The following is a 26,538-nucleotide window of genomic DNA, read 5'->3' on the forward strand; positions in this document are numbered from 1 at the left end:
TGAGAATGAGCTCAGTCTAGACAAGTCGAGTCCAGGAGTAGCAGCAACAGACTGGAGGCTGGGAAGAGAGGGAGTGTGATATGTCACTAGACAAGGCAGGCAATGGGTGTTGACCACCTCTCCTGTCCACCTTCCCCCTTGATGAAGTCAGAGGCATCTCCTTGATTCAGTTGGAATCTTGTCTTGATAACATGGGTTCTACTATTCAAAACCCCTGTTGCTGTTGACATTTTTTTTTGTTTCAAAGCAAGGGAGAATTCAAGGGGGGTGGGGCTATGGATATTATGCATGGAAAACATACTCCTTATTTTTTCTGCTAAAATGTGCATGGGGCAGGGTGAGAAGCATTTGAGGGAGGAGAAATACATAGCAAACATGGCATTTGGAAAGGCTAATTGGATGTGGATGAACATATTGAGATGATGTCCTATTACTGTCAGAGGTAATGTTTTACAGAGACGCTATTTGTGAAGAGAGGCCAGTCATTATTGATGGGTCAGTGTGCACTTGGGAATATGGAAGCAATAATGCAGAAGGGCAGTGCCTGCAGAAAGGTTTCAATCAGGCATGCAGCTAGAGGGGAAGGAATGAGCACCTTTTGATTTGACTCTGCCCACAGGATTTGACCTATAGGACCTACATGAAGAGACCCAGGGTTGCATAACAAAATCTAAAGTGGACTTTGACTGGTCGCTGATCACTTTGCCTTTGAGATGTGGTCTAATTATTGCAGTTAGAATGCAAGAAAGAGACAAGCCTGTGATTTGGAGAACATGTGTCTCAAGAATTAGAATACCATTCTGATTTCAAGTATCTTTCCATATCCTCATGACCCAGTGAATAATCCTGTACTCACAACATTTCATTGTCCAAACCATAATCTACTCAATTCCATCTGCTCATGGAAAAGTGACAGAATTCTTTGTTCAGAACATGAGTCCCAATGTTAGATTCAGGAAATATGATCCTGAGCCCTATGAGGTCAGGAGTGGAAAGCTGCAGAAGTGGAAAAAGATTTTGTGAAGATCATTCCATTTTGTTCCAAAGTTTAATTTTTGGTTTTTTAAAATAAGGCCTGCTCTATTGCCCAGGCTGGAGTACAATGATGCAGTCATAGCTCACTGTAACCTCATACTCCTGGCCTCAAGTGATCCTCCCACCTCAGCCTCCTGAGTAGCTGGGACTACAGGTGTGTGCCCTCATACCTGGTTAATTTTTTATTTTTTGTAGAGACTAGATCTCACTGTGTTGCCCAGGCTGGTCTCAAAGTCCTGAGCTCAAGCAGTCCTCCTGCCTCAGCCTCCTAAAGTGCTGAGGTTACAGACATGAGCCACCACGTCTGGCCCAAAGTTAAATTTTTGTCTGCAATATAAAATGGTCCCAACAGAAACATGAATGAGGAGGGAGAGATAAAGCAAAAAGATCCTAGAATGCGTAATGGGAAGTTCCTTTTGTCGGGGGAGGGAATTCAGGAAAGTCAGAATTCCCTTATACACTGATGAGACTGGCTCCACAAACAGCACTCTGTGATTTAGCAGGTTATGATCCCATTTGTTGATGTTTCTGGCTCTTGCTTACCTTCGTCCTTCTGCTCTGGAAAAAGTGCTCTGGGGTAACAAGAAAAAGTCCTGTTTCTCAGGCCTCTAGAGCCACAGTTACCAGTAGAGTTTCAGCTCCCAAACAATTCAATTTCCTAAGAAACTGGTCCGGGGAACACTACTTTTGGTGATACTTTGCTAAGTGTAGCATATATGAGACGACTTGGGGGCAAACCCCAGTTTCTGGTGTGGTGCTTGTCATGATTCAAGAGAGATTCTTTGTATAAAAATTCCAGCACAGACCATCTTCTCCCCTCCCAGAGTCCAACGGGGATTTGTAGAACAACTTCTCTGTACAACCTGTTTAAGTAAATTTCTAGCACCCTACATCTTCCCTAGTCTTTTCCCCAGTGTTATTTTTCTCCTGATCATTTACCACCACCAGATAAACTCTGTTTTTTATTTACTTATCTGGTTTACTGTCTGTGGCTCCCACCCCACTCCTAGAATATACATTTCATAAATAGCTAGAAAAGAAGTTTCTTGCCCAGAGATCTTTTCCCCTCCTTCCTCCTGCCTGCTCCTGATACATACTATAAGAGTCTTTTGTTTTCTGCCTATTTGCAGAGCATTGGCTGTGATGACTACCTAGGCTCCGACAAAGTCGTGGACAAATGTGGGGTGTGTGGAGGAGACAACACGGGCTGTCAGGTTGTGTCGGGCGTGTTTAAGCATGCCCTCACCAGCCTGGGCTACCACCGCGTCGTGGAGATTCCCCAGGGAGCCACAAAAATCAACATCACGGAGATGTACAAGAGCAACAACTATTTGGGTAAGCTTGGTCTTTTTCCAGAGAAAGCCATCTGTCCCTGCCAGATGATGTATTCCTTCAGAACTGTGAGATAGACACGGCAGTGTCCGAGAGTCCTGGGGCATGCAGACAGTGTCCCTGGGGAATGCCAAAGTGTATCGCCTGGCCTGCGCCTTGAAATGAGAAGCTTGGGTGGAGAACGTTAAAAAAAAAAAGTCCTTCTTGCAGATAAATATTTAATATCTATACATTTAAACCAGCCTTTGCTTCTCCCAAGCGTAACAGCCCAAACTGTTGCTCTAAGATGGGAGAAGCTCTTTGCAAAGTGCGGAGACCAGCCAGTGTTTGTTCTGTTGGGATTTGAGGTGGCCAGGGACAATTGATCCTGTCTATGCCTTCACTCCCTGGAGGTCTAAAGCAAAAGCCATTTTTCTCCTCTTTCTGCCTCATCTGCCTGGGACAGCAGACCTATACATAGTAGTGTACATGTCTTCTGAAAAGCTGTGGAATCTTCCAGCAATCATTTCGGGCAATATCAATATTGAGAGGCCATTTTTAACCCATTTTTGCAAAAAGATCTTTATTGATACTTCCTTCTGGACTTTTGAGCTGTTTGCATTCTATCTGATAAAAACCACAAACCGGTGGAACAAATTACTCTTTTTTTTTTTTGAGACAGAATCTCGCCCTGTCACCCAGGCTCGAGTGCAGTGGTGCGATCTCAGCTCACTGCAGCCTCCGCCTCCCAGGTTCAAGTGATTCTCCTGCCTCAGCCTCCTGAATAGCTGGGACTACAGGCATGCACCACCACGCCCAGCTAATTTTTGTATTTTTAGTAGAAATGGGGTTTCACCATGTTGGCCAAGCTGGTCTTGAACCCCTGGCCTCAAGTGGTCTGCCCGCCTCGACCTCCCAAAGTGCTGGGATTACAGGCATGAGCCACCACGCCTGGTCTTGAACAAATTACTTTTTACGAATTTCTAATACATGTAAGCATGTACAAATCAGTTAACAAAAGATTGTACAAATCTTTTTGTACAAACAAAAGCATGTACAAATCAGTTAACAAAAGGGAGCCATTTGTTTAAGCTACTTAATGAATGGCAATATTCATTTTTATCTTTTAATTATTTATTGAACAGGAACTTACCTACCTAACACAAACTATGTGTCAGGCACTATTCTTAATGCTTTACATGCATTCAATCTTTGAATTATCTCAACAGGGAAAAGAAGCTATTCCCATCCCCATTTTACATATAAGAAAGCAGGCACAGAGAGATTATGTACTTTGCCAAGATCACCATGCCATAACGAGGTGGAGGTGAGGTTGAGACCCAGGCAGTCTAGCTCCAGGTGTGGTAGCCTGTTAAGAGATAATATCCATGGATAGCCTCGGAACCTGAGTTCCTCTGGTGTGCCACTGGCCATGCAGCAGTCAATGGCTGCAGCAGTTGAAAGACTGTTATGTCTGCAACTTTCAAATATCAGGATCACCCAGAAGTTAACTCCAGACCCAGGAGCTCCATATTCTGCAGCTCTTCCTTCCCCATCTAGTCAAATGCAGCCAAAACTAACTTGGTTTTATTGGGGGGAGGAGAAAGGGATGGCAGATGGGACTCTGAGACAAACCCAATCAAAGAAAAACTGCTCAATTTGTTCTGGCAAACCCAGGAGCCACTAGAGTGGCAGAAAACCTAGTTTCCCAGTGAGTGCTTTGTATATTCTTTTTAATAGTGAAAAATGGTGTTTGTGTGTTTCCTCCTTTCTTTTGTACTGCTTTGAGATCACATCTCCATAAACATCATGCCTCCTAGAATGGGAAATGTTCTTCTGGGGATGATTTGCAGTGTGATTGTATTCAAATGTACCGGCAAATAATGCCACTTTTATTAGTTTTGTGTTGCTTTTAGTACATTTTCCTTGGCTATAGTTAGTTCTATTCTGTAAGCGTTTTCAAGCTGTGCCCCCTGAAGAAAAAATAGACATCTGGATGAATATCCACTGGATGTCTGAATGGAGGAAGCTCTCAAAGCCTTGTTGTTTTCATCTGGAGTATGGGAATAAGAATCTTCACCTTATAAGTAGTCATGCGATTCAATAGGATAGCAGATATTTAAGACTCAGCAGAGCCCCTGACACCTATTAGGCAGTTGAAAAATGTTCATTCCCTTTCTTTTGTCTCAGAGAGATTGTCAGTTTTGATTCCATCAAAATTGTGGAATAAACATTTCCTCTTTCCCTAAAATAGATGAAGGGAAGTCAGAGGGAAAATGGAAGTACCAAGAGTCAGTGAGGGGCAGGCAGGGTGGTTCGTGTCTGTAATCCCAGCACTATGGGAGGCCAAGGCGGGGGGACTGCTTGAAGTCAAGAGTTCGCAACCAGCCTGCGTAACATCAAGTGAGACTACATCTCTACAAAAAAAATTAAAAATCAGCCAGATGCGGTGACACATGCCTATAGTCCTAGCTACTTGGGAGGCTTAGGCATGAGGATCACTTGGGCCCAAGAGATCAAGGCTGCAGTGAGTTGTAATCGTGCCCCTGCACTCCAGCCTGGGCAGTAGAGCAAGACACTATCTCAAAAAAAAAAAAAAGAAAGAAAGAAAAGAAAAAAGTAAATGGAGAGGTGATTCGAAAAGTCGAGTTCAACTTCCTGTGCTCAGAGATCAGTGGGGTGCACATGAAATTGGTAGCATCCATGGCAGTATTACATGAGGTCCTATGTGCAAAGGAGAGAGAACAGAAACAAAAGAGCAGGCGCTAGTGAAAGCAGATTCCAGAGGTGACGAACAGAGATTCCTTCTATAGCACTTACATCACCTGGGGTGCTTTGTGTATTCTCCTCTTTTTAAAAAATTGATCTATAATTCACATGCCATAAAATTCACCCTTTTAAAGTGTACATTGGTTATGGCCCTTTTCTCTTCACAGGTGTTCTCTTTACCAAACCCACTATTCCTGCTCTGTGGAGTCTGTATATTTTAAAAGTAAATATACATGAGATTGCTTGAGATCATATAGAAACCATTACCAGGTATATCTAGCTGTTCTGAACTCTTTGACAGCTATTTTTTACATTGTACGTTGTCAAACACTGAAACCTTTTCCAAAGAGATATGTAGTAGGTTTCTTCACAATTTTCTAGGTAACAATGAAGGTTCTGGTTTTCTTACCTTATGAATTCTGGCTATGAAAACAGTATTTTCTATAAAACTTGATTCGATACACAAAATTTACTCAGCTATTTGCATAAGTTTGGTCTGCAGAATAAGCAATATAAAGGAAATGAACACTTCATGTTTGTATCATTGCTTTCAAGATTTCAGAACTTTTTTTGTTTTTGAGATGGAGTCTTGCTCTGTCGCCCAGGCTGGAGGACAGTGGTGCGATCTCAGCTCACTGCAAGCTCCACCTCCCAGGTTCATGCCACTCTCCTGCCTCAGCCTCCTGAGTAGCTGGGACTACAGGTGCCCGCCACCACACCTGGCTAATTTTTTGTATTTTTAGTAGAGACAGGGTTTCACCATGTTAGCCAGGATGGTCTCGATCTCTTGATCTCATGATCCACCCGCCTCAGCCTCCCAAAGTGCTAGGATTACAATTTTTTTTTTTAGTTTCCTGTTGTTTCCAGAATTACCTTTAGTTATTTGTAATGCAAATAAAACTTTCCCTGTGAAATATTTGGTATTTTTTTTAAATGACAGATTCCCCAGTAACAATAGAAAATAGATTTCTATGAAAAAGGCAGACCTGTATTATTAATGCTGAAGATGATGATTTAATCACCTCATTTAATCTTATTTTTTATTTTTATTTTAGCTTCAGGGGTACATGTGCAGATTTTTATATAGGTAAACTCATGTCACAGAGATTTTTTGTACAGATTGTATCTCCAGGTACTAAGCCTAGTACCCAATAGTTATTTTTTCTGATCCTCTCCCTCCTCCCACCCTCAAGTAGACCCTCGTGTCTGTTGTTTCTCTCTGTGTGTCCATGTCTTCTCATCATTTAGCTCCCACTTGTAAGTGATAACATGTGGTATTTGGTTTTCTGTTCCCACGTGGTTTCCTAAGTATAATGATCTCCAGCTTCACCCATGTTCCTGCAAAGGACATTGTCTTATTCTTTTCTATGACTGCATAGGGTTCCATGGTATATATATACCACATTTTCTTTCTCTGATCTGTCGTTGTTGGGCATTTAGGTTGATTCCATGTCTTTGCTATCATGAATAGTGCTGCAGTGAACATATGCATGCATGTGTCTTTATGGTAGGATGGTTTACATCCTTTGGGTATATACCCAGTGAGGGATTGCTGGGTTGAATGGTAGTTCTGTTTTTAGCTCTTTGAGGAATCACCACACTACTTTCCACCATGATTGGAAAGTATTTACACTTCCAGTAACAGTGTATAAGTGTTCCCTTTTCTCCATGACCTCGCCAGCATCTGTTCTTTTTTGACTTTTTATTAATAGCCATTCTGACTGGTGTAAGATGGTATCTCATTGTGGTTTTGATTTGCATTTCTCTAATGATCAGTGATATTGAGCTTTTTTGCATATGCTTGTTGGCCATACATATGTCATCTTTTGAAAAGTATGTCTTCTGTTCATGTCTTTTGCCCACTTTTTAATGGTTTGTTTTTTTCTTGTAAATTTGTGAAAGTTCCTTATAGATGCTGGATATGAGACCTTTGTCTGATGTATAGTTTGCAAATATTTTCTCTCATTCTGTAGGGTATCTGTTTACTCTGTAGATAGTTTCTTTTGCTGTGCAGATGCTCTTAAGTTTAATTAGATCCCATTTGTCAATTTTAGCTTTTGTTTCAATTGCTTTTAGCATCTTCATCATGAAATCTTTGCTAGTTCCTGTGTCCAGAATGGTGTTACCTAGGTTGTCCTCTAGGGTTTTATAGTTTTGGGTTTTACATTTAAGTCTTTAATCCATCTTGAGTCGATTTTTATATATGGTGTAAGCAAGGGGTCCAGTTTCAATCTTCTCCATATGGCTAGCCAGTTCTCCCAGCACCATTTATTGAAGAGGGAGTCCTTTCCCCATTGCTTGTTTTTGTCAGCTTTGTTGAAGATCAGATAGTGGTAGGTGTGTGGCCTTGTTTCTGGGCCTTATTTCTCTATTCTGTTCCACCGGTGTATGTGTCTGTTTTTGTACCAGTACCACTCTGTTTTGATTACTGTAGCCCTGTAGTATAGTTTAAAGTCAGGTAACATGATGCTTCCAGCCTTGTTCTTTTTGCTTAGGATTGCCTTGGCCTTTGGGGCTCTTTTTTTGTTCCATATGAATTTTAAAATAGTTTTTTCTAGTTCTGTGAAGAATTTCATTGGGAGTTTGGTAGGAATAACATTGAATCTGTAAATTGCTTTAGGCAGTATGGCCATTTTAATCATATTGATTCTTCCTATCCATGAGCATGGAATGTTTTTCCATTTGTTTATGTCATCTCTGATTTCTTTGAGTGGTGTTTTGAATTAAAGTTTCAGATATCTTTTACCTCCCTGGTGAGCTGTATTCCTTAGTATTTTATTCTTTTTGAATCAACTCATTTTAAATGATTTTTAAAGCCCTCAATATTTAAATGAGCATCCCTAGGATTCTCTTTTTTTTAACTTTTAAGTTAAGGGTACAAATGCAGGTTTGTTACTTAGTTAAACTTGTGTTATGGGGGTTTGTTGTACAGATTATTTCATCACCCAGGTATTAAATCCAGTACCCCTATTTTTCCTGATCTTGTCTCTCCTCTCACCCTAGGCTTCTCACTTAGTTCATAATAGTAGTCATACCACACATATATAATACTTCAATCTCCAAAGAGTTTTCACATACGTGTCCTTCTGATCTTTAACACTGGACATTATTTATTAATACTTTGCTTATTTCAAAAAGCTTTAGACTTACTAAAACTTACTAAAGGTGTAATTATAGAGTTAAGATATGAAAATTGAAATTTAAAACTTAAAAACTAAATAGAAAAAGGAGGTATGTATTCCAGAAACATTGGCTGATACATTTATAGTGATGGTACATTAAACTTAACTCTGAGTTTCTGGCTTAATTTAGTTTGACCATCAAGGTCTAGCCTACTAGACTCAGATTCTGAAGGCCTTGGGTCTGGCCCCTTCCCAGCCATAACTCATAGGAGCAGTGGCCTATGTAGAGCTGAGGGAAGAGGCCAACTCACCACAATGCTTACTCTTTTCTCCAAGCAAAGCTAGAGAAATCATAACATTTAATGGTGCACATATTTCGGGAGATAAGATGTTTATTCATCTCATTTGAGGTTGTAAACTAGTGAAACTCTGCAGACTTGAGCTCCAAATTTCTGTTCATTTGAATTTGTTTACATGCTCCAAAGTATAGACTTTCATGAGTTCTAGAGTCCTAAATTTTTTTTTAATGGGAAAGACTTTAGAACTCCTATATCTAGTGTAAGCTATGAATTCTCCTTTTGTATGTGAATTATTCTGAACTCTGCCATTTGGGGGAAAAAATGTTTATTTAAATGATTGACATTTTGTATTACTTGCCTTTTTCTTAATAAAAGATATTGTAAAATTATTTTAGCTGAAATATCAAAGTTTGGCATAGTTCAGTCAGTTCAGTTTACTAATGTCATTATGCAACAGTTAAGAAATCAGACATAAAAGCATACCCAAGCACAAATTGATTATACAAGACATGTTCTACCTGCCAACATGTTAGACTGTCATAGAGTTTTAGACTTGGAAGGAATTTTTAAAGATCTGGAAGCTTTCAAAAATAAACTGGCAGTATGCTTACTTTTAAGCATGTTCTCCTAAAAGTTTTAAACAACAATAATGGTCAGCATTGAAAAAAGTCAAGTATTATGGATCACCTATAATTTGCAAGCTTTAATTTATTCATTGAACAGCTTTCTTTACGGGAAACATTGGACGTTTAAATACTATGATGTCTTACATTTGTATGACAATTAATTTCTAATATTTTTTGCATGTTCACTGTAAAAATTTCAAGCAAGACAAATGAAATAGAGCAAAAAGGTAAAATTCCCTCTTTATACAAACTTCACACTTGAGCTACTGCCTTCAAGTGTAAAGACTACTTGACAGTAAATAACCACTGTTCACAGTTCATTGTGTATTTTCCAGCCCTTTCTGTAAGTACCAATAAATAGATAGTTTCTAAAATTGATATTACTACACATACGTTTTGCAATTTGTGTCCTTATTTTAATGTCATATCATGGGTATCTTTTTATATTAATACATATAAGGCTAAGTTATTAATTTTTTTTAGTGCAGAGTATTCTGTACAATGGATGTAGCATTATTAATTTACGTACTTCCCTACTGAAGGATGTTTAGATTGCCTCTAGTTTTCTAACATTACAAATAATACTTTAGAATTTTGGTTCAAGATGGCAAACTGAGCACGTGAGCTTTTCTTCCCTTTCTCCAAAGATTCCTTCAAAATGATACTAAAGGGATTTAATTTAAAAAAAAAATGTGACCTAAAACCACCAAGAAGACTGGAGTGGGGGCATCAGTGAGCAAATGATTTTAACAGGTTTTTGGAAGACAGAAAGCAGATGGGAGAATGTTCACTAACAGAGCAGAGGAAATCACAGCCCAGGTGTGCAGAGGGGGTCTGGGATGAGGAGGGGCTGGCCTGTGAGATGAAGCCCCAAGAGGCTCTGAGCCTGGAAGACAGCAGGTAAAAGGGAGGGAAGAAGGGGAGAATGTGACTGAAAATGGGGAAAGAAGTGAAAAAACCTGTCTGTGGAACAGGCACCCCCACTCCCAGCAGACACACACATTCAGAATGCTGGCATTGCCTCCTCATCCAAATACGGAAAGGAACTAGGACATGGATGAGAGGTGGGTGCTGCAAGACTTCTGTCTTCATTGTGGAATTGGAGAAAGGGCAGCTTGCTGACTGGTACCCCACTCTCTGACTCTGTAGAACTTAGCCTGTTAACAAACTCTCACAAGGTGCAGAAGGTTCTCAGGAAACCTTCACATTGCTTTTGTCTTAAATGCCAATGGATAACTGAAATAACATGAATGGGTAACCAAGGATCACTAGACATTTTCTTAAGCCTATAGCATGAAAGATAATGCCCAAGATAAATAACTGGAAAAGTTATTTCTGGAAGAAACTGAGCTAATTCTTGGAGAAGAAAACTTAAAGGTTCTCTAACAAGTACTGCTTCCATGAATATCCTAATATGTATATCTTTTCATACTTATATAAATAGTTCTGTAGGATAGACTCCTGGCAGGAGAATTTGTAGGGCAAATGGAATGCACACTGAAAATTCTGGAAAATAAAGCAAAATTCCTCTCCAAAGTCGTTGTACCAATTTACACTCCCGCCAGAAGCACATGAAAGAACTCTTTCTTCACACCCTTAAAAAACTAAAATTACAAATGTACTTAATTCTTACTATTTTTTATTTGCATTTTCCTGACCACTAATTTTTATTGTTCTTTATACTCTATGACTTTGACATTTTTAAATTGCACTTGTGGTTTTCTTATTGGTTTTAAGAACTCATATACATAATTAGTAATAACCATTTTTTGGTGATATCTATCCAAAATATTAGCCTTTATCTTACATTTCAATTCTGCTTAAATTATCTGTTACTCTGTAGTGAAAATTTTTAATCTTTTTTTTTTGTTATACTTTAAGTTCTGGGGTACATGTGCAGAACGCGCAGGTTTGTTACATAGGTATACACAATTTTGTCCATTTTTTTATGGCTGTTGGTTTTCTGACAGATACCTTTCACCAAAATAAGGATTTTTCTTTCTATAACTAGCTTTTAAGAATTTTTATTAAAACTTGCCCTTGTTTTGTTTAGTTTTCTTCTAAATGTCTGATGATCAATCCTTAGTTGTCAGTTTATATTTATAAAGATAATGTATAGTTGCTTATTCTAGGTGCATTCAGTGGCTTTCCTCCACAATTACTTTCATCTGTTTTTGCAACAGTCCTTTTCTCCAAATGGAGCAGAGCCCGCTGCCAGGCTGTGGTCAGGCAGGCTTCCTCTGAGTGTGCGTGGGCACGGGACAGACAGGCAGACAGATACAAAAGCATTCTCTCTTAGAGGCATATGAGGGTTCAGTAGGATAAACACAAATTGCCTAGCATGATATTTAATACATATTTTAATACATATTTTCCCTGCTTTATCTCAAGGTTCTAATACGTATCAGTGACTGCTTAACAAAACTCTTTAGTTTTCCTTGCAATTTCCTTGCAATGACAAGAAACAGCCTTCAGCTCCACTGGATTATGCCACTTCGGGTGTACATTTTTTTGTATTATTATACTTTAAGTTTTAGGGTACATGTGCACAACGTGCAGGTTTGTTCCATATGTATACACATGCCATGTATGTATGCACATGTATGTATACATATGCCATGTGTGTATACACATGCATGTGTACATGTGTGTGTACACATGCATGTATGTACACGTGTGTGTACACATGCATGTATGTACACGTGTGTGTACACATGCATGTATGTACACGTGTGTGTACACATGCATGTATGTACATGTGTGTGTACACATGCATACACATGCCATGTTGGTTTGCTGCACCCATTAACTCGTCATTTACATTAGGAATATCTCCTAATGCTATCCCTCCCCTATCCCCTCCTCACAATAGGACCCAGTGTGTGATGTTCCCCTTCCTGTGTCCAAGTGTTCTCATTGTTCAATTTCCCAACTATGAGTGAGAACATGCAGTGTTTGGTCTTCTCTCCTGGCAATAGTTTGCTCAGAATGATGGTTTCCAGCTTCATCCATGTCCCTACAAAGGACATGAACTCATCCTTTTTTATGGCTGCGTAGTATTCCATGGTGTACATATGCCACATTTTCTTAATCCAGTCTATCACTGATGGAAATTTGGGTTGGTTCCAATTGCTATTTTTAACAGTGCCACAATAAACATATGGGTACGTGTGTCTTTATAGTAGCATGAGTTATAATCCTTTGGGTATATACCAAGTAATGGGATCGCTAGGTCAAATGGTATTTCTAGTTCTAGATCCTTGAAGAATCACCTCACTGTCTTCCACAATGGTTGAACTAGTTTACAGTCCCACCAACAGTGTAAAAGTGTTCCTATTTTTCCACATCCTCTCCAGCACCTGTTGTTTCCTGACTTTTTAATGATTGCCATTCCAACAGGTGTGAGATGGTATCTCTTCGTGGTTTTGATTTGCATTTCTCTGATGACCAGTGATAATGAGCATTTTTTCATGTGTCTGTTGGCTGCATAAATGGCTTCTTTTGAAAAATGTCTGTTCACATCCTTTGCCCACTTTTTGATGGGGTTGATTTTTTCTTGTAAATTTAAGTTCTTTGTAGATTCTGGATATTAGCCCTTTGTCAGATGAGTAGATTGCAAAAATTTTCTCCCATTCTGTAGGTTGCTCTTCACTCTAATGGTAGTTTCTTTTGCTGTGCAGAAGCTCTTTCATTTAATTAGATCTCATTTGTCTATTTTGGATGTTGTTGCCATTGCTTTTGGTGTTTTAGTCACGAAGTCCTTGCCCATGCCTATGTCCTGTATGGTATTGCCTAGGTTTTCTTCTAGGGTTTTTACGGTTTTAGGTCTAACATGTAAGTCTTGAGTCCATCTTGAATTAATTTTTGTATAAGATATAAGGAAGGGATCCTGTTTCAGCTTTCTACATATGGCTAGCCAGTTTGCCCAGTACCATTTATTAAATAGGGAATCCTTTCTCCACTTCTTGTTTTTGTTAGGTTCGTCAAAGATCAGATGGTTGTAGATGTGTGGTGTTATTTCTGAGACCTCTGTTCTGTTCCATTGGTCTAAATATCTGTTTTGGTACCAGTACCATGCTGTTTTGGTTACTGCAGCCTCGTAGTATAGTTTGAAGTCAGGTAGCATGATGCCTCCAGCTTTGTTCTTTTTGTTTAGGATTGTCTTGGCAATGTGGGCTCTTTTTTGGTTTCATATGAACTTTAAAGTAGTTTTTTCCGATTCTGTGAAGAAAGTCGTTGGTAGCTTGATGGGGATGGCATTGAATCTATAAATTACCTTGGGCAGTATGGTCATTTTCACAATATTGATTCTATCCATGAGCATGGAATGTTTTTCCATTTGTTTGTGTCCTCTTTTATTTTGTTGAGCAGTGATTTGTAGTTCTCCTTGAAGAGGTCCTTCACATCCTTTGTAAGTTGGATTCCTAGGTATTTTATTCTCTTTGTAGCAATTGTGAATGGGAGTTCACTCATGATTTGGCTCTCTGTTTGTCTGTTATTGGTGTATAGTAATGCTTGTGATTTTCATACCTTGATATTGTATCCTGAAACTTTGCTGAAGTTGTTTATCAGCTTAAGGAGATTTAGGGCTGAGACAATGGGATTTTCTAAATATACAATCATGTCATCTGCAAACAGGGACAATTTGACTTCTTCTTTTCCTAATTGAATACCCTTTATTTCTTTCTCTTGCCTGATTGCCCTGGCCAGAACTTCCAACACTATGTTGAATAGGAGTGGTGAGAGAGGGCATCCCTGTCTTGTGCCAGTTTTCGAAGGAAATGCTTCCAGTTTTTGCCCATTCAGTATGATACTGGCTGTGGGTTTGTCACAAGTAGCTCTTATTATTTTGAGATACATTCCATCAATACCTAGTTTATTGAGAGTTTTTAGCATGAAGGGCAGTTGAATTTCATCAAAAGCCTTTTCTGCATCTATTGAGATAATCATGTGGTTTTGTCATTCATTCTGTTTATGCGATGGATTAAGTTTATTAATTTACGTATGATGAACCAGCCTTGCATCCCAGGGATGAAGCCAACTTGATCTTGGTGGACAAACTTTTTGATGTGCTGCTGGATTCAGTTTGCCAGTATTTTATTGAGGATTTTTGCATCGATGTTCATCAGGGATATTGGTCTAAAATTCTCTTTTTTTGTTGTGTCTCTGCCAGGCTTTGGTATCAGGATGAAGTTGGCTTCATAAAATGAGTTAGGGAGAATTCTCCCTTTTTCTATTGATTGGAATAATTTCAGAAGGAATGGTACCAGCCACTCTTTGTACTTCTGGTAGAATTTGGCTGTGAATCCATCTGGTCCTGGACTTTTTATGGTTGGTAGGCTATTAATTATTGCCTCAATTTCAAGCCTGTTATTGGTCTATTCAGGGATTCAAATTCTTCCTGGTTTAGTCTTGGGAGGGTGTATGTGTCCAGGAATTTATCCATTTCTTCTAGATTTTCTAGTTTATTTGCATAGAGGTGTTTGTAGTATTCTCTGATGGTAGTTTGTATTTCTGTGGGATCAGTGGTGATATCCCCTTTATCATTTTTTTTATTGTGTCTATTTGATTCTTCTCTCTCTTCTTTATTAGTCTTGCTAGCGTTCTATCAATTTTGTTGGTCTTTTCAAAAAACCAGCTCCTGGATTCATTGATTTTTTTGAAGGGTTTTTTTGTGTCTTGTCTCCTTCAGTTCTGCTTTGGTCTTAGTTATTTCTTGCCTTCTGCTAGCTTTTGAATGTGTTTGCTCTTGCTTCTCTAGTTCTTTTAATTGTGATGTTAGGGTGTCGACTTTAGATCTTTCCTGCTTTCTTTTGTGGGCATTTAGTACTATAAGTTTCCCTCTACACACTGCTTTAAATGTGTCCTAGAAATTTTGGTACATTGTGTCTTTGTTCTCATTGGCTTCAGAGAACATCTTTATTTCTGCCTTCATTTTGTTATTTACTTAGTAGTCATTCAGGAGCAGGTTGTTCACGGAGTCTTGCTCTGTCACCCAGGCTGGAGTGCAGTGGCGAGATCTCGGCTCTGCCTCCCAGGTTCACACCATTCTCCTGCCTCAGCCTCTCAAGTGGCTGGGACTATAAGAGCCCACCACCATGCCCGGCTATATACCTTTCTTCTTAGACATCAAAAGCCTACCTGATTTAACTGTGTTCTTACGGCTTTTGCATACAACTGACTGTTGGAGTAGTTGCCTCTTCCCAGAAGAGCAAAAAGAGAAAGAAAAGTAGACATGCTTCTTCTGCACGTCTCCTGTGCCAACCTCATTCTAATCAGAGAATGATTTCTCTAGGAGTATAAATCTGTGATGATATGTTTATGCCTCCCCACCTTACTCACCCAGCCCCAGGCCGCATCCAGTGATCTAAGTGGCATTTCTCTGCTCTTGCTCTTATTTGGTCTCCAGTTCTTGGCCTTGTCTTCCATTTACAGTCCAGCTCTGCCCATTGAAATTGGTCTTTGCAGAGCTGTTGTTTCCAGCTGGGATGCTCTTGGACAAGTTCCTTAACCTTTCTGAGATTTGGTTTCCCCGTAGGGAAAATAGGAAAACAATTACACTTTCATAGAACTATTAACTTTAAATGAGAAAATGCAGGTAAAATACCCAGCATGTCAACACTATCAGTTCCCATATCTCCCTGGATCAGTGCTTCTCACCCTGGCTGCACATTGCAGTCATGGGAGGCATGCTGTGGGAGGCATGTTTGAACTATTATGATGCCTGAGTCCCACCTGCATGTTTAATTGGTCAGGGGCACAGCCTGACAGCCTGGACTTCAGGATTTATTTTTAAACTTTAAGGTGATTCCAATGTCCTTTCTAGATAGAAGGCCTTTTCCCTATGTCAGTAGGTGTCAACTGGGGGCTATTTTGCACCCACTCCCCATACATTTGGCAATGGCTGGAGGCATTTTGATTGTTACAGTGAAGGCAGAGAAGGGGGGAGGTGGGTGCTGCTGGCATCTGTGGATAGAGGCCAGGGATGCTGCTAACCCTTCCACAGTGCACAGGACAGCTCCCACAATGAAGAATAATTCAGCTCCAAACCTCAATAGTGCTGAAGAAAGAAACCCTGGCCTATTTGATCGCTAAGATCCCTTTCAGTGCTGAAGTTTTATTTCAGAATGATGTTTTTAAAATAACAATAAATATCTAAGGTTTTCTTGGAATGACCATTTTATGTACCATTAAGTTCACATTCGTCAGCTCACTCTGAATCCTTAGCTTCCAGTCCAATCCCCCTCCTTTGGTTTACTTTCCAGATTTCACTCAATTCTTGGTAGTGGGCCCCTAGATTGCTTATCTCTGAACGGCTGTGAGGCAGCCTCAGTAACAGAAGTACCATCTTAAAATGCCTTTTTATAGCCGGCACTGTGGCGTTTGGAGTCCTTTCTTGCTTTCTTAATACATGGCAGAAGAATAAAAGGCAGAAAAAAAAAAAAGAAAAGCAAAGAAAGTCAATTTTTCTTTAGATTCTCGTAGAACTCTGATCATCTCTCCAGCTTGGCACTTATGTATGTTTTACTGTAGTTTATCTGTTTACATGTCTATGCTCTTCCCGGTGAGACCGTGCACTCCTTGAAGACAAACAGGCCAGCCTTAGACATTCTTCTCTGGAGTACACACCATGAGCCAGGAACTGTGCTGAGTGGTGTGGATGCAGAAATAAAGGCCATGCTGGCTCTCCTGAGGCCCATGCATGGTGTGTAGCCAGTGTTGGGGCTCTGTGCTCAGATATCTTAGCCCCTCTTGATCATGAGACGTCACTCATGGTACTGGAGTCATATTGCTACTCACTAGACAGTTGGAATCCTGGGTCCACCACCTCCTTCTTCTAGTCCTCACAACACTCACACAAGGTGGGAACTAATGTCATCGTCTCCATTTTATAGTTGAGGGACCTGCCTGTGGTAAACAATTTGTGAGTGGTGGAGTCAGGACTTGAACCCGGGCACAGGCCTCACTTATGACCTTCACTGCATGTTTATGACTGTGGCCATTTGCAAGAAAAATATGGCGGATTGGGGTGATATTTGTGTCTTCTCCCTCCCCAACCATTGGAAGAAAGACATGTTCCACTAAATTCCTTGCAGCCGTCTTGCACCCTCCTCACTGTTCCATCCCTATCCCCACTGCTACCTCAAACTTGATTACAATCATGCGTCCTATGCTCCCTTTGGGAATCTTTGGGCTAAATCTCCATAGTTACTAATCACTAGACTCGCACCATCTTGCCTCAGCAGACTTCTTCTGGAACTAGCTTTTAAAAGAGTATCCAGCTCTTAAAAAGAGTAGAACATTTTAGAGAAATAAAACATCAAGTGTGTGTTTTTTTCTTTTTTTATTGTGGTAAAATATATATAAACGTAACATTTACCATTTTAATGATGTTATATAATTCAGTGGCTCTAAGTACATTCATTGCTATCACCACAATCCATTTTCAGAATTTTTTTTTTTGAGACGGAGTCTCGCTCTGCCACCCAGGCTGGAGTGTGGTGGCATGATCTCAGCTCACTGCAACCTCTGCCTCCTGGGTTCAAGCAATTCTCCTTTCTCAGCCTCCCGAGTAGATGGGACTACAGGCATGTGCCACCATGCCCAGCTAATTTTTTTTTTTTGTATTTTTAGTAGAGATGGGGTTTTACCATGTTGGCCAGGATGGTCTCGATCCCTTGACCTCGTGATCCGCCCGCCTCGGCCTTCCAAAGTGCTGGGATTACAGGCGTGAGCCACCGCACCCAGCCTCAGAATATTTTCTTATCCCAAAAGCTGTACTCAATAAACAATAGCCCACCTCTTATCCCTCCTCCAAGCCCCTGGTAACTTCAACTCTCTGCCTCATGCACTGACCTATTTAGGAACCTCATGCAAGTGGAATCATGCAATATTTGTCCTTTTGTGTCTGGCTTATGTCACTTAGCATAATGTTTTCAAGATTCATCCCTGCAGTAGTATGTACCAGAATTTCATTTCATTTTTGTGTATATGCCACATTTTGTTTATCCATTCATCTGTTGATGGGCACCTCGGCTGGTTCCCTCTTTTGGTTATTGTGACTAATGCTGCTATGAACATTGGCGTACAACTACCTGTTTGAGTCATTGCTTCCAATTCTTTTGGGTATATACCTAGGAGTGGAATTGCTGGGTCGTATGGTAACTCTATATTTAACTTTTTGAGAAACTGCCAAACTGCTTTCTACAGCAGCTGCCTCATTTTGTCTTCCCACCAGGGTTTCAATGTCTCCACATTCTCGCCAACACTTCAAGTGTGTTTTTGAAAAAGTATTTAAGCAGGTGATATGATAGGCACCAGTGGTCTGCTCTCAGGCATCAGGACAAGATGCTGAGCTGGGCTTTGTTACCTGCTGCAGGTCATGGCAGCCCCAGGAGATGGTTAAGTCACAAGCAACTCAAAGTGATATCCTGACTCTTGGCTGAATGTTCCTCGTCAGTGCTGGTAGATGAGGAAAGTGATCATTGAGTATTTGTTTTTTATTTGGACTCAGTTCTTGCCCTTTCTTCACCACAAGCTTTTATGACTCTTGTCCAAAACCAAATATTCACAAAACAAAGATTCCATGCCAAAGAGACTGTGCCCTCTTGCTGTGATTTGGAAAGATGCTGTTGTTTGTTTTAGCACTCCTGGACTTACTTTTGGATTACATACTTTCCACCTTGTGTCTGACAGCGCACCTCCCTTTGATTTAGGACAGCTCTGATGTCCTTACGTCTGTTTACAGGGGCTTTCTTTTCACTTTCAGAGTCACTTTGCCTTGAAAAGCTTTCAGATATACTGGAACAAAAGGAAATCAACTCTGCCCCATCCCCTTCTGTTCATTGTTTCACATTTTCTGCTTTATATTGATAGTTAGCACCTAGCTACCCTGGAAATGTAAGATTGAGTTTGCCTGTTTGTACATGGATTTGCCTTTCATTTTGTGGGAGAATAGTTAAGCTGTGGTTTGATTTTGCTTTTAATTGTATGGTCTGTCTCAGAAATATGCAAAATGCCCACACCTGTTTTCCTACACTTAATGGGATACTTTGCTCAAATGCAGGAAACAGCTGTTGAGCTGGCTGAGTCTTGAATTTTTATGGAAGTGATCTGACACTTCTATCCTTGCATGAAGAGTAACACTGTCTCCTAGCCCAGTCTAGGCAGCAGCGCCTAAGGACAGCACCTTCAGCAGGGCTGTTAATCGCTCCCAGGTCTCCTACCTGGATTAGGATAATAGCTGAGAATCCATTATCTGCAAGTCCAGTGGGGATAACACTGTCCCTAGATCCATCTATTCCCTAACCCACTTGGAAGTGCATTTAAGCCTTCCCTCTTTGAATCAAAGTCTTGCTTTTTTGTGATATGTTAGATCACTCAGCTGCCACATTGGGGAATTAATAAAAGTTAAGCCCCAAGAAGAGATTAGCTAAGGTTTAAACAACATTTAGTAAATATAGTTGACTTAATGAAAGAGAAGTGACTCCTGAGAAAAACAGTAATCTTGAAGATTTCTTAACCAACAGCTGGGGACGACCCGCCCTTTGCTTCTCCGTGGTTACTGTTCTCACTGGGAGCCTCTCTTCCTTCCTCATGAGCATCAGAGCTTCGGAAATGGGAAACCTGCCTTCTAAGATTGCCCTCTTCTCTCTTCAGGCCTTACCTTCCCATGGGAGAAGTTGAGCACCCTTTCCCCTTGTTTTATTAAGCAGAACTGTAGGCACATTCTGCTCTTCTTCTAAACCTTTAATTCTTGCAGATAAGTCACTGAAGGGGTGAGCTTTGAAGATAAGCCTCCTTTCTCCCTCTCAACATGAACCACCTTTATTAGCTTTACTCTGGCTGTTTTAGCATCAACAGCTTTAAGAATAACTTTTGGCATCTCCTAACTCTACCCTACTGTGTCCCCAAGCCAGACACTATTCTCTGAATTAGAAACCATATAAATGTCAGCATGGGAAATACTCACCCCTTCTGTCTGCATTCTGAGTCAATATTCCTGTTCTTCCTTGGAAAATGTACTTTCACATAGCCCCACCCTGTAACTTTCTTTGTGGCCTTATAGTCACGCCTATATTTGTTATGCTTTGGGGGCAGAATTTGTCTCATTGATCAATATTTATTTTTCCCTTTATTATCTAGTATTTAGTGTGAATCAGGACTGATTTGCTTTCTTTGATTAAACATTGCCCTTTGTCTGAATTGCTATTCCTGCAAGATAATTAAACATTTCAATGGATATCTATAAGCACCTACTGTGTACAATATATTATGAAGGGAAAGAGTTGAATGATACATGGCCCCTTCCCTGAAAGGCATTTACTATCCATTTGAGAGTCCTTTGATGACTTTGAAAAGAGACCGAGTGCTATGGAAGTGCAAAGGATGGAGAAATTAACTCTACTAGGATAATCAGAGGAGACATCTGGGGAGGTGGTATTTAAACTGGGCTTGTAGAGCAGGGGTTGGCAACCTTTTTTTTGGAAAAACCATATAGTAAATATATTGGGCTTTGCAGGCCATTTGGTCTCTGTTACAGCTACTCAGCTGCGTAGTGAGAAAGCAGCATAGACAATATGTGAATGAATGGGTATGCCTATGCTCCAATAAAACGTAATATACCGAAAAAGCCAGCTGCTGAAGTTAGCCCTCATGCTGTAGTTTGCCCACCCTTGTTTTGGTGGATGGGTAGGCTTTTCTCAGAAGAAATAGGGGAAAGACCATTTCAATCTGAAGAAGCAGCACGAGCTAAGGTGCAGAGAAGGAAGAATGTGAGGCGTGTTCTGGACTTAGTGCCTTATGAAATAAGTGAGGGTCACCTGGACATTTGAGACTGCAGGATACAGCTAGACCTGTTTTATCCTGAACCACATGCTTTGTATTCAATCTGAAGATGCTTGGCTGGAGGAGAGTTGTGACAGGGTCCTGTCTCTGCTCTACAGACAGTTTGGGGCAGTCAGAGGAGGAGGGGGACAGGCTGCTATAAAAAGGCCTGGCCTGTAGGAAGAGTCTGAGGGAGGGCAAGTGACTAGTAACAAGGATACTGCTATGTCAGTGGGCTCTGTGATTCCAAACAGTAAATTTGACCGTCTTAGAAAACTAGAGTTTTTGTGTATGTTTTTAATCAGTGACTGTAGGTTGAGTACCTTGTGATAGAAGAACATAATACACACCACAGTATTGCTACATCATGGAATGATAAACTGTGCGTGGAAACTTGAGATGATCTGGAGCAAATGAGAGTAGAAAACACGGATAAGTAATTTTGGGAGTTGGAAATTGAGGTAATCAGTCCTCTTTAAAAAGAGGGGAGTGGTTGCATTTGAGAGAAGCTAAATCCCTTCCCTTGTCTCTAAAGCAGTACTTTTGAAACCTAGTCCAGCCTTTCCTGTATTGTTGGTAAGTTCTGGGAACACCAAAGCTAAATGGTTGTCTAAGGCTTCTCCCATGCAAAGGTCCCAATCCAAACAGCAGGTTCTCAGCAGGCAGCATAGATCCTGTCCTACATGAATCCTTTAAGTTGAATTCCTTGATTTTTAATTATCCCTAACAAATCACATATTTGCCAAGTTTTTAGAATTGCTGCCAGAAGACCAACATTAACCTGTAAGATCATTTCTATTGATAGGGTAAAAATTTGTTGATCAGAGAGAAAGGATTTCATCAGCTGCATTAAGATTTCTTCTAAATAAATACACCACATCATTGCTAGCCTCTCAACTTACAAAATTGTGCATGGCTGGGACTCAGTTGGAATTTTAAGAAAAATTTGAGTTATCAGTTTTACTGTCCAAGGGACTCAAAGTACTGTCTCAAACATTTCAATATGAGCAGAATTGTGCAAGTTAAGAGTTCTACTCTCAGCAATACAACTTCCTGGCTCTGTGGCCTTCGGTCACTTACTTGACCTCTCCATATGTCATTTTCTTTACCTGTAAGATGAATTGATAATAATATTTATCTCATAGGGTTGTTGGGAATGTTAAATAAGATAAAACTGGTAAAGCATCTAGCACAATGACTGGCACAAAATACTCAATAAACATCAGATGTCATTACTAGTGTTTTTGTTTTTGTTTTTGTTTTTGTTTGAGATGGAATCTCACTCTGTTGCTCAGGCTGGAGTGCAGTGCCACAAGCTCGGCTCACTGCAACCTCTTCCTCCCAAGTTCAAGCAATTCTCCTGCTGCAGCCTCCCAGGTAGCTGGGATTACAGTCATGTGCCATCAAGCCCAGTTAATTTTTGCATTTTAGTAGAGACAGTTTCACCATGTGGGCTAGGGTGGTCTTGAACCCCTGACCTCAAGTGATCGCCTGCCTCGGCCTCCCAAAGTGCTGGAATTACAGGCGTGAGCCACTGCTTCCGACCCTACTATGGCATTTTAATTGTTGTTACTATTATACAAATTAGTCCAGGATTATATGGTTAGAGATCCACATAATTGTGCTTTGAGACTTTGTCTAGACAATAAATAACTTTCCAAAAGCAAAAGACAATTTTTTTCTAGACTTATCAAGCCAACAATCAGTATCAAAATTTTATATGACACACTGGGCATGGTGGCTCATGCCTGTAATCCCAGCGCTTTGGGAGGCCAAGGCAGGTGGGTCACCTGAGGTCAGGGGTTCCAGACCAGCCTGGCCAACATGGGGAAATCCTGTCTCCACTAAAAATACAAAAATTAGCCAAGCATGGTGACGAGCTTATAATCCCAGCTATTCGGGAGGCTGAGGCAGGAGAATCGATTGAATCCAGGGGGTGGAGGTTGCAGTGAGCTGAGATGGTGCCACTTCACTCCAGCCTGGGCGAAAGAGCGAAACTTCGTCTCAAAAAAAAAAAAAAGTTTTACATGGCACATGCCTTTATAACTAACTGATAGTGAACTAAGATTAAGCACTGTTTAAATTGTATCCAGTAAATATGCTGTCCCCTAACTCAGCTCATTGACTTGAGGTGGTACCAAGATGTTCATGGGGGCTGATCAACGCTTGTATTTCAGACCTAGGCAAGTCTGAGGATTGGGCTATTAGACATTCTACTTTTAATATGAATACTGACTTCCTATTCTCTGATGTGTTGGTCTTTAAAATGTTCAGCTTGCCTCAGAACAATGAAATTTCTGCCGTCAGCATGTGAGGGTCATGGGCATGGGCTCTCAGTACCATTCAGCATGGGGACCCTTGGAGCCCCTGTGATATTAGACCTCTCCTGGAAAGGATGAAGACATGGTTCAACCCAAGGTCCTTATGGACCTGCTGAATTCATTACAATTAAGTAAGTTAAAGCTTTCATCACATAACTTTATCCCCTCTTCTCAAAGCACAAGTGAAAAAGAGACACCTGTTTAAGCGCCAAAAGCCTATTATCTGACCAGAGCCATTGGCTGGCTTAGCACTTACTTATCTGTTGGATAAGCTTTTTATTGAAATGCTTAGTATAAATACACAGGAAAAGTTCTCTATTCAAAATTGTAAGTACAGCTTGATGAATTTTCACGAAGTGAACACAGTCACGTCACTAGTACTGAGATGAAGAAATAGAACTTGATCAGCTTCCAGAAGCCCCTTCCAGTGTCCCCTCTCAGTCACTAACCTTCCCACCGCAGAAAGAACCACTACCGTGACTGTTCACACCATACATTAGTTTTTGTCTGTTTTTAGAAAAACCTTATATAAATGGAATAATACAGCATATATTGTTTTGTACCTGGCTTTTTTTTTTTCTCAATATTTTTAACATTTACCTTGGGGTATAGTATAAAATGAGAAGGTAGATTTCTTCCTAATGTTTAGCCAATTTTCTAAACCAATTTGTTGAGTGGTTCATTTATTTAACATTGGAATGTGTAGAATATGCTAAGTCGCATACTTACTGACTATTTATTGTATTCCACTTGTCTGTCAAATAATTTCTGTACCACATAGAGTATTTTGATTATCATAGCTTTAAAATGTGTTTTAGTATCTGGCATGGCAATTCTTCCCTCTTTTGCTACTTTCTTTCCTTTTTTTTTTTTTTTTTTTTTTTTTTGAGACGGTCTCACGCTTTGCCCAGGCTGGAGTGCAGTGGCACAATCACGGCTCACTGCAGCCTCAACCCCCGTGGGCTCAAGAGATCCTCCCACCTCAGCCTCCCAAGTAGCTGGGACTACAGGCTCACACCCCCATGCCTGGCTAATTTTTGTATTTTTTGTAGAGACAGGGTTTCACCATATTGGCCAGGCTGGCCTCAAACTCCTGGACTACAGTAATCTGCCTACCTTGACCTCCCAAAGTGCTGGGATTACAGGTGTAAGCCATCGCACCCAGCCTTGCTTCTTTTCAATGACAATTTTTAGACAATCTAACATTATTCCAGGTGAGTTTTTGAAACCATTTTGTAACAGGTAAGGAAAAAAAATCCTATAGGTGTTTTCATGTGATTGTGTTAAATTCATACAATAAACATGTACTAAGTCCTTACTGTGTGCCAGTTGGAGTTCTGGGTACTGGGAATACTTAGAGAAAAGGGCACACCAGCCCTGATGGCATTTATAAAATTCTAGTTGGGGAGATTGGAGACAAAAGAACAAAAAGGTAATTTCAGATGATGAGACATGCTATAAAAATAAAACAGGGGAAGAGGAAAACGAGTGCTCGCTGGAAGAACAGGCTGCTATTTGAGTTAGGTGGTCAATGTCTTAAGGAACGTGATCCTTGAATTTGAACCTGAATCATGCCCAGAGTGTGTTAGATCTATAAATTGGTTTGGGAGGAGTAGACATGGTTAAAATGTTCAGTCTGGCCAGGCTCAGTAGCTTATGCCTGTAATCCCAGCACTTTGGGAGGCCAAGCCGAGTGACCTACTTGAGGTCAGGAGTTCGAGAGCAGCCTGGCCAACAGGTGAAACCCCATCGGTACTAAAAATACAAAAAAGTAGCTGGGCATGGTGGGAGGTACCCATAGTTCCAGCTACTCAGGAGGTTGAGGCATGAGAATCACTTGAACCCAGGAGGCAAGGTTGCAGTGAGCCAAGATCATACCACTGCACTCTAGCCTGGACAATGGAGCAAGACTCCATCTCAAAACAACAACAAGACCATTCAGTCTAAGAACATAGCATTTATTACCATTTAGTCAAATAGCTTATATCTGCCAGTGAAATTTTATTTTCCATATAGATTCTCTGCATTTCTTGTAAAGATTCATCATAGGTATTTAATCATATTTTGCTGTGGTATAATGATGATGATGATGATGATGATGATGATGATGACGACAAGAAGAATGGAATCTGTTCCTTTTTATCTCCAAAATTCTTCTCAATATACAGAAAAGTTATGGATTTTTTTATATTTACCTCTGTCTGGTAACTTTGTTGAGCTTTTATAAATTCTGAGTATTTTGAGTTGATTCTTATCATTTTCTAATGATATAATCATACCATATAGAAATAATTATAATATTGCCTCCTCCTTTCCAAGAGGAATCACTCTGAATAGCAGATATCCTTAACCTATCTCTGATTTTAATGTGAATGCCCCTAATTTTTACTAGCAAGGAAAATGGATGTATGCTCAATAAATATTATAATTGAATGTATGACTACATGCTCATCATTGGGGTAAGAATGTCTATTTCCAATTTTGTAATTTTTTTTTTTTTTAACCAGGATGAGTTTTAAATAACATTTTGGCACCTACCTACATTATTTTTTTCTTTAGGGTTTTCTTTTCGTTTCTTTTTTTTTTTTTTTTTTTTTTTGAGACAGAGTCTCGCTCTGTCGCCCAGGCTGGAGTGCAGTAGCGCGAACTTGGCTCACTGCAAGCTCTGCCTCCTGGGTTCACGCCATTCTCCTGCCTCAGCCTCCCGAGTAGCTGGGACTACAGGTGCCCGCCACCATGCCCGGCTAATTGTTTTGTATTTTTAGTAGAGAAGGGGTTTCACCATGTTCGGCAGGATGGTCTCGAACTCCTGACCTGTGATCTGCCCGCTTCGGCCTCCCAAAGTGCTGGGATTACAGGCATGAGCCACCGCGCCCAGCCCTAGAGTTTTCTATATTATCCTTGCATTCCTGGATTATACCCTGTTTCATCTTGCTCAATGGTTTTTTTAATGTTCTGTTGAATTCAGTTTGCTAGGACCTTATTTGGTATTTCTAAAATCTGTATTCCAAAGTGAGATTGGCCTATTGTTTTCATTTTATGCTACCTCTCTGAGGTGGAGGTTAGGTTAGTGTTCCAATTTTTATGTGCTCTGGAAAAGCTTATATAATGATCTATTCCTTCATATTTCTATAAAAACTCACCAATAAAGAACATCTGGCACTAGAATATTTTTGGAAGAAATTACTGCTAACTTTTAACAAATCTTCTATGGCTGTGAGTCTATCAT

At 40.3% G+C, this 26,538-nt stretch overlaps 1 protein-coding gene across 2 annotated transcripts in view; it reads left to right on the plus strand.

Annotated features, from left to right (window-relative positions):
* Positions 1–26,538, plus strand: part of THSD4 (thrombospondin type 1 domain containing 4) — a 686,742-nt gene that overhangs the window by 557,949 nt on the left and 102,255 nt on the right. For both annotated transcript variants that reach the window (XM_050796270.1, XM_050796271.1), the window contains one exon: positions 2,166–2,370. In XM_050796270.1, coding sequence (XP_050652227.1) covers positions 2,166–2,370 — 205 coding nt within the window. The remainder of the gene's footprint in view (positions 1–2,165; positions 2,371–26,538) is intronic.

This window comes from Macaca thibetana, chromosome 7, assembly GCF_024542745.1.
Source record: "Macaca thibetana thibetana isolate TM-01 chromosome 7, ASM2454274v1, whole genome shotgun sequence".
In the NCBI taxonomy this organism is placed as follows: domain Eukaryota; kingdom Metazoa; phylum Chordata; class Mammalia; order Primates; family Cercopithecidae; genus Macaca; species Macaca thibetana.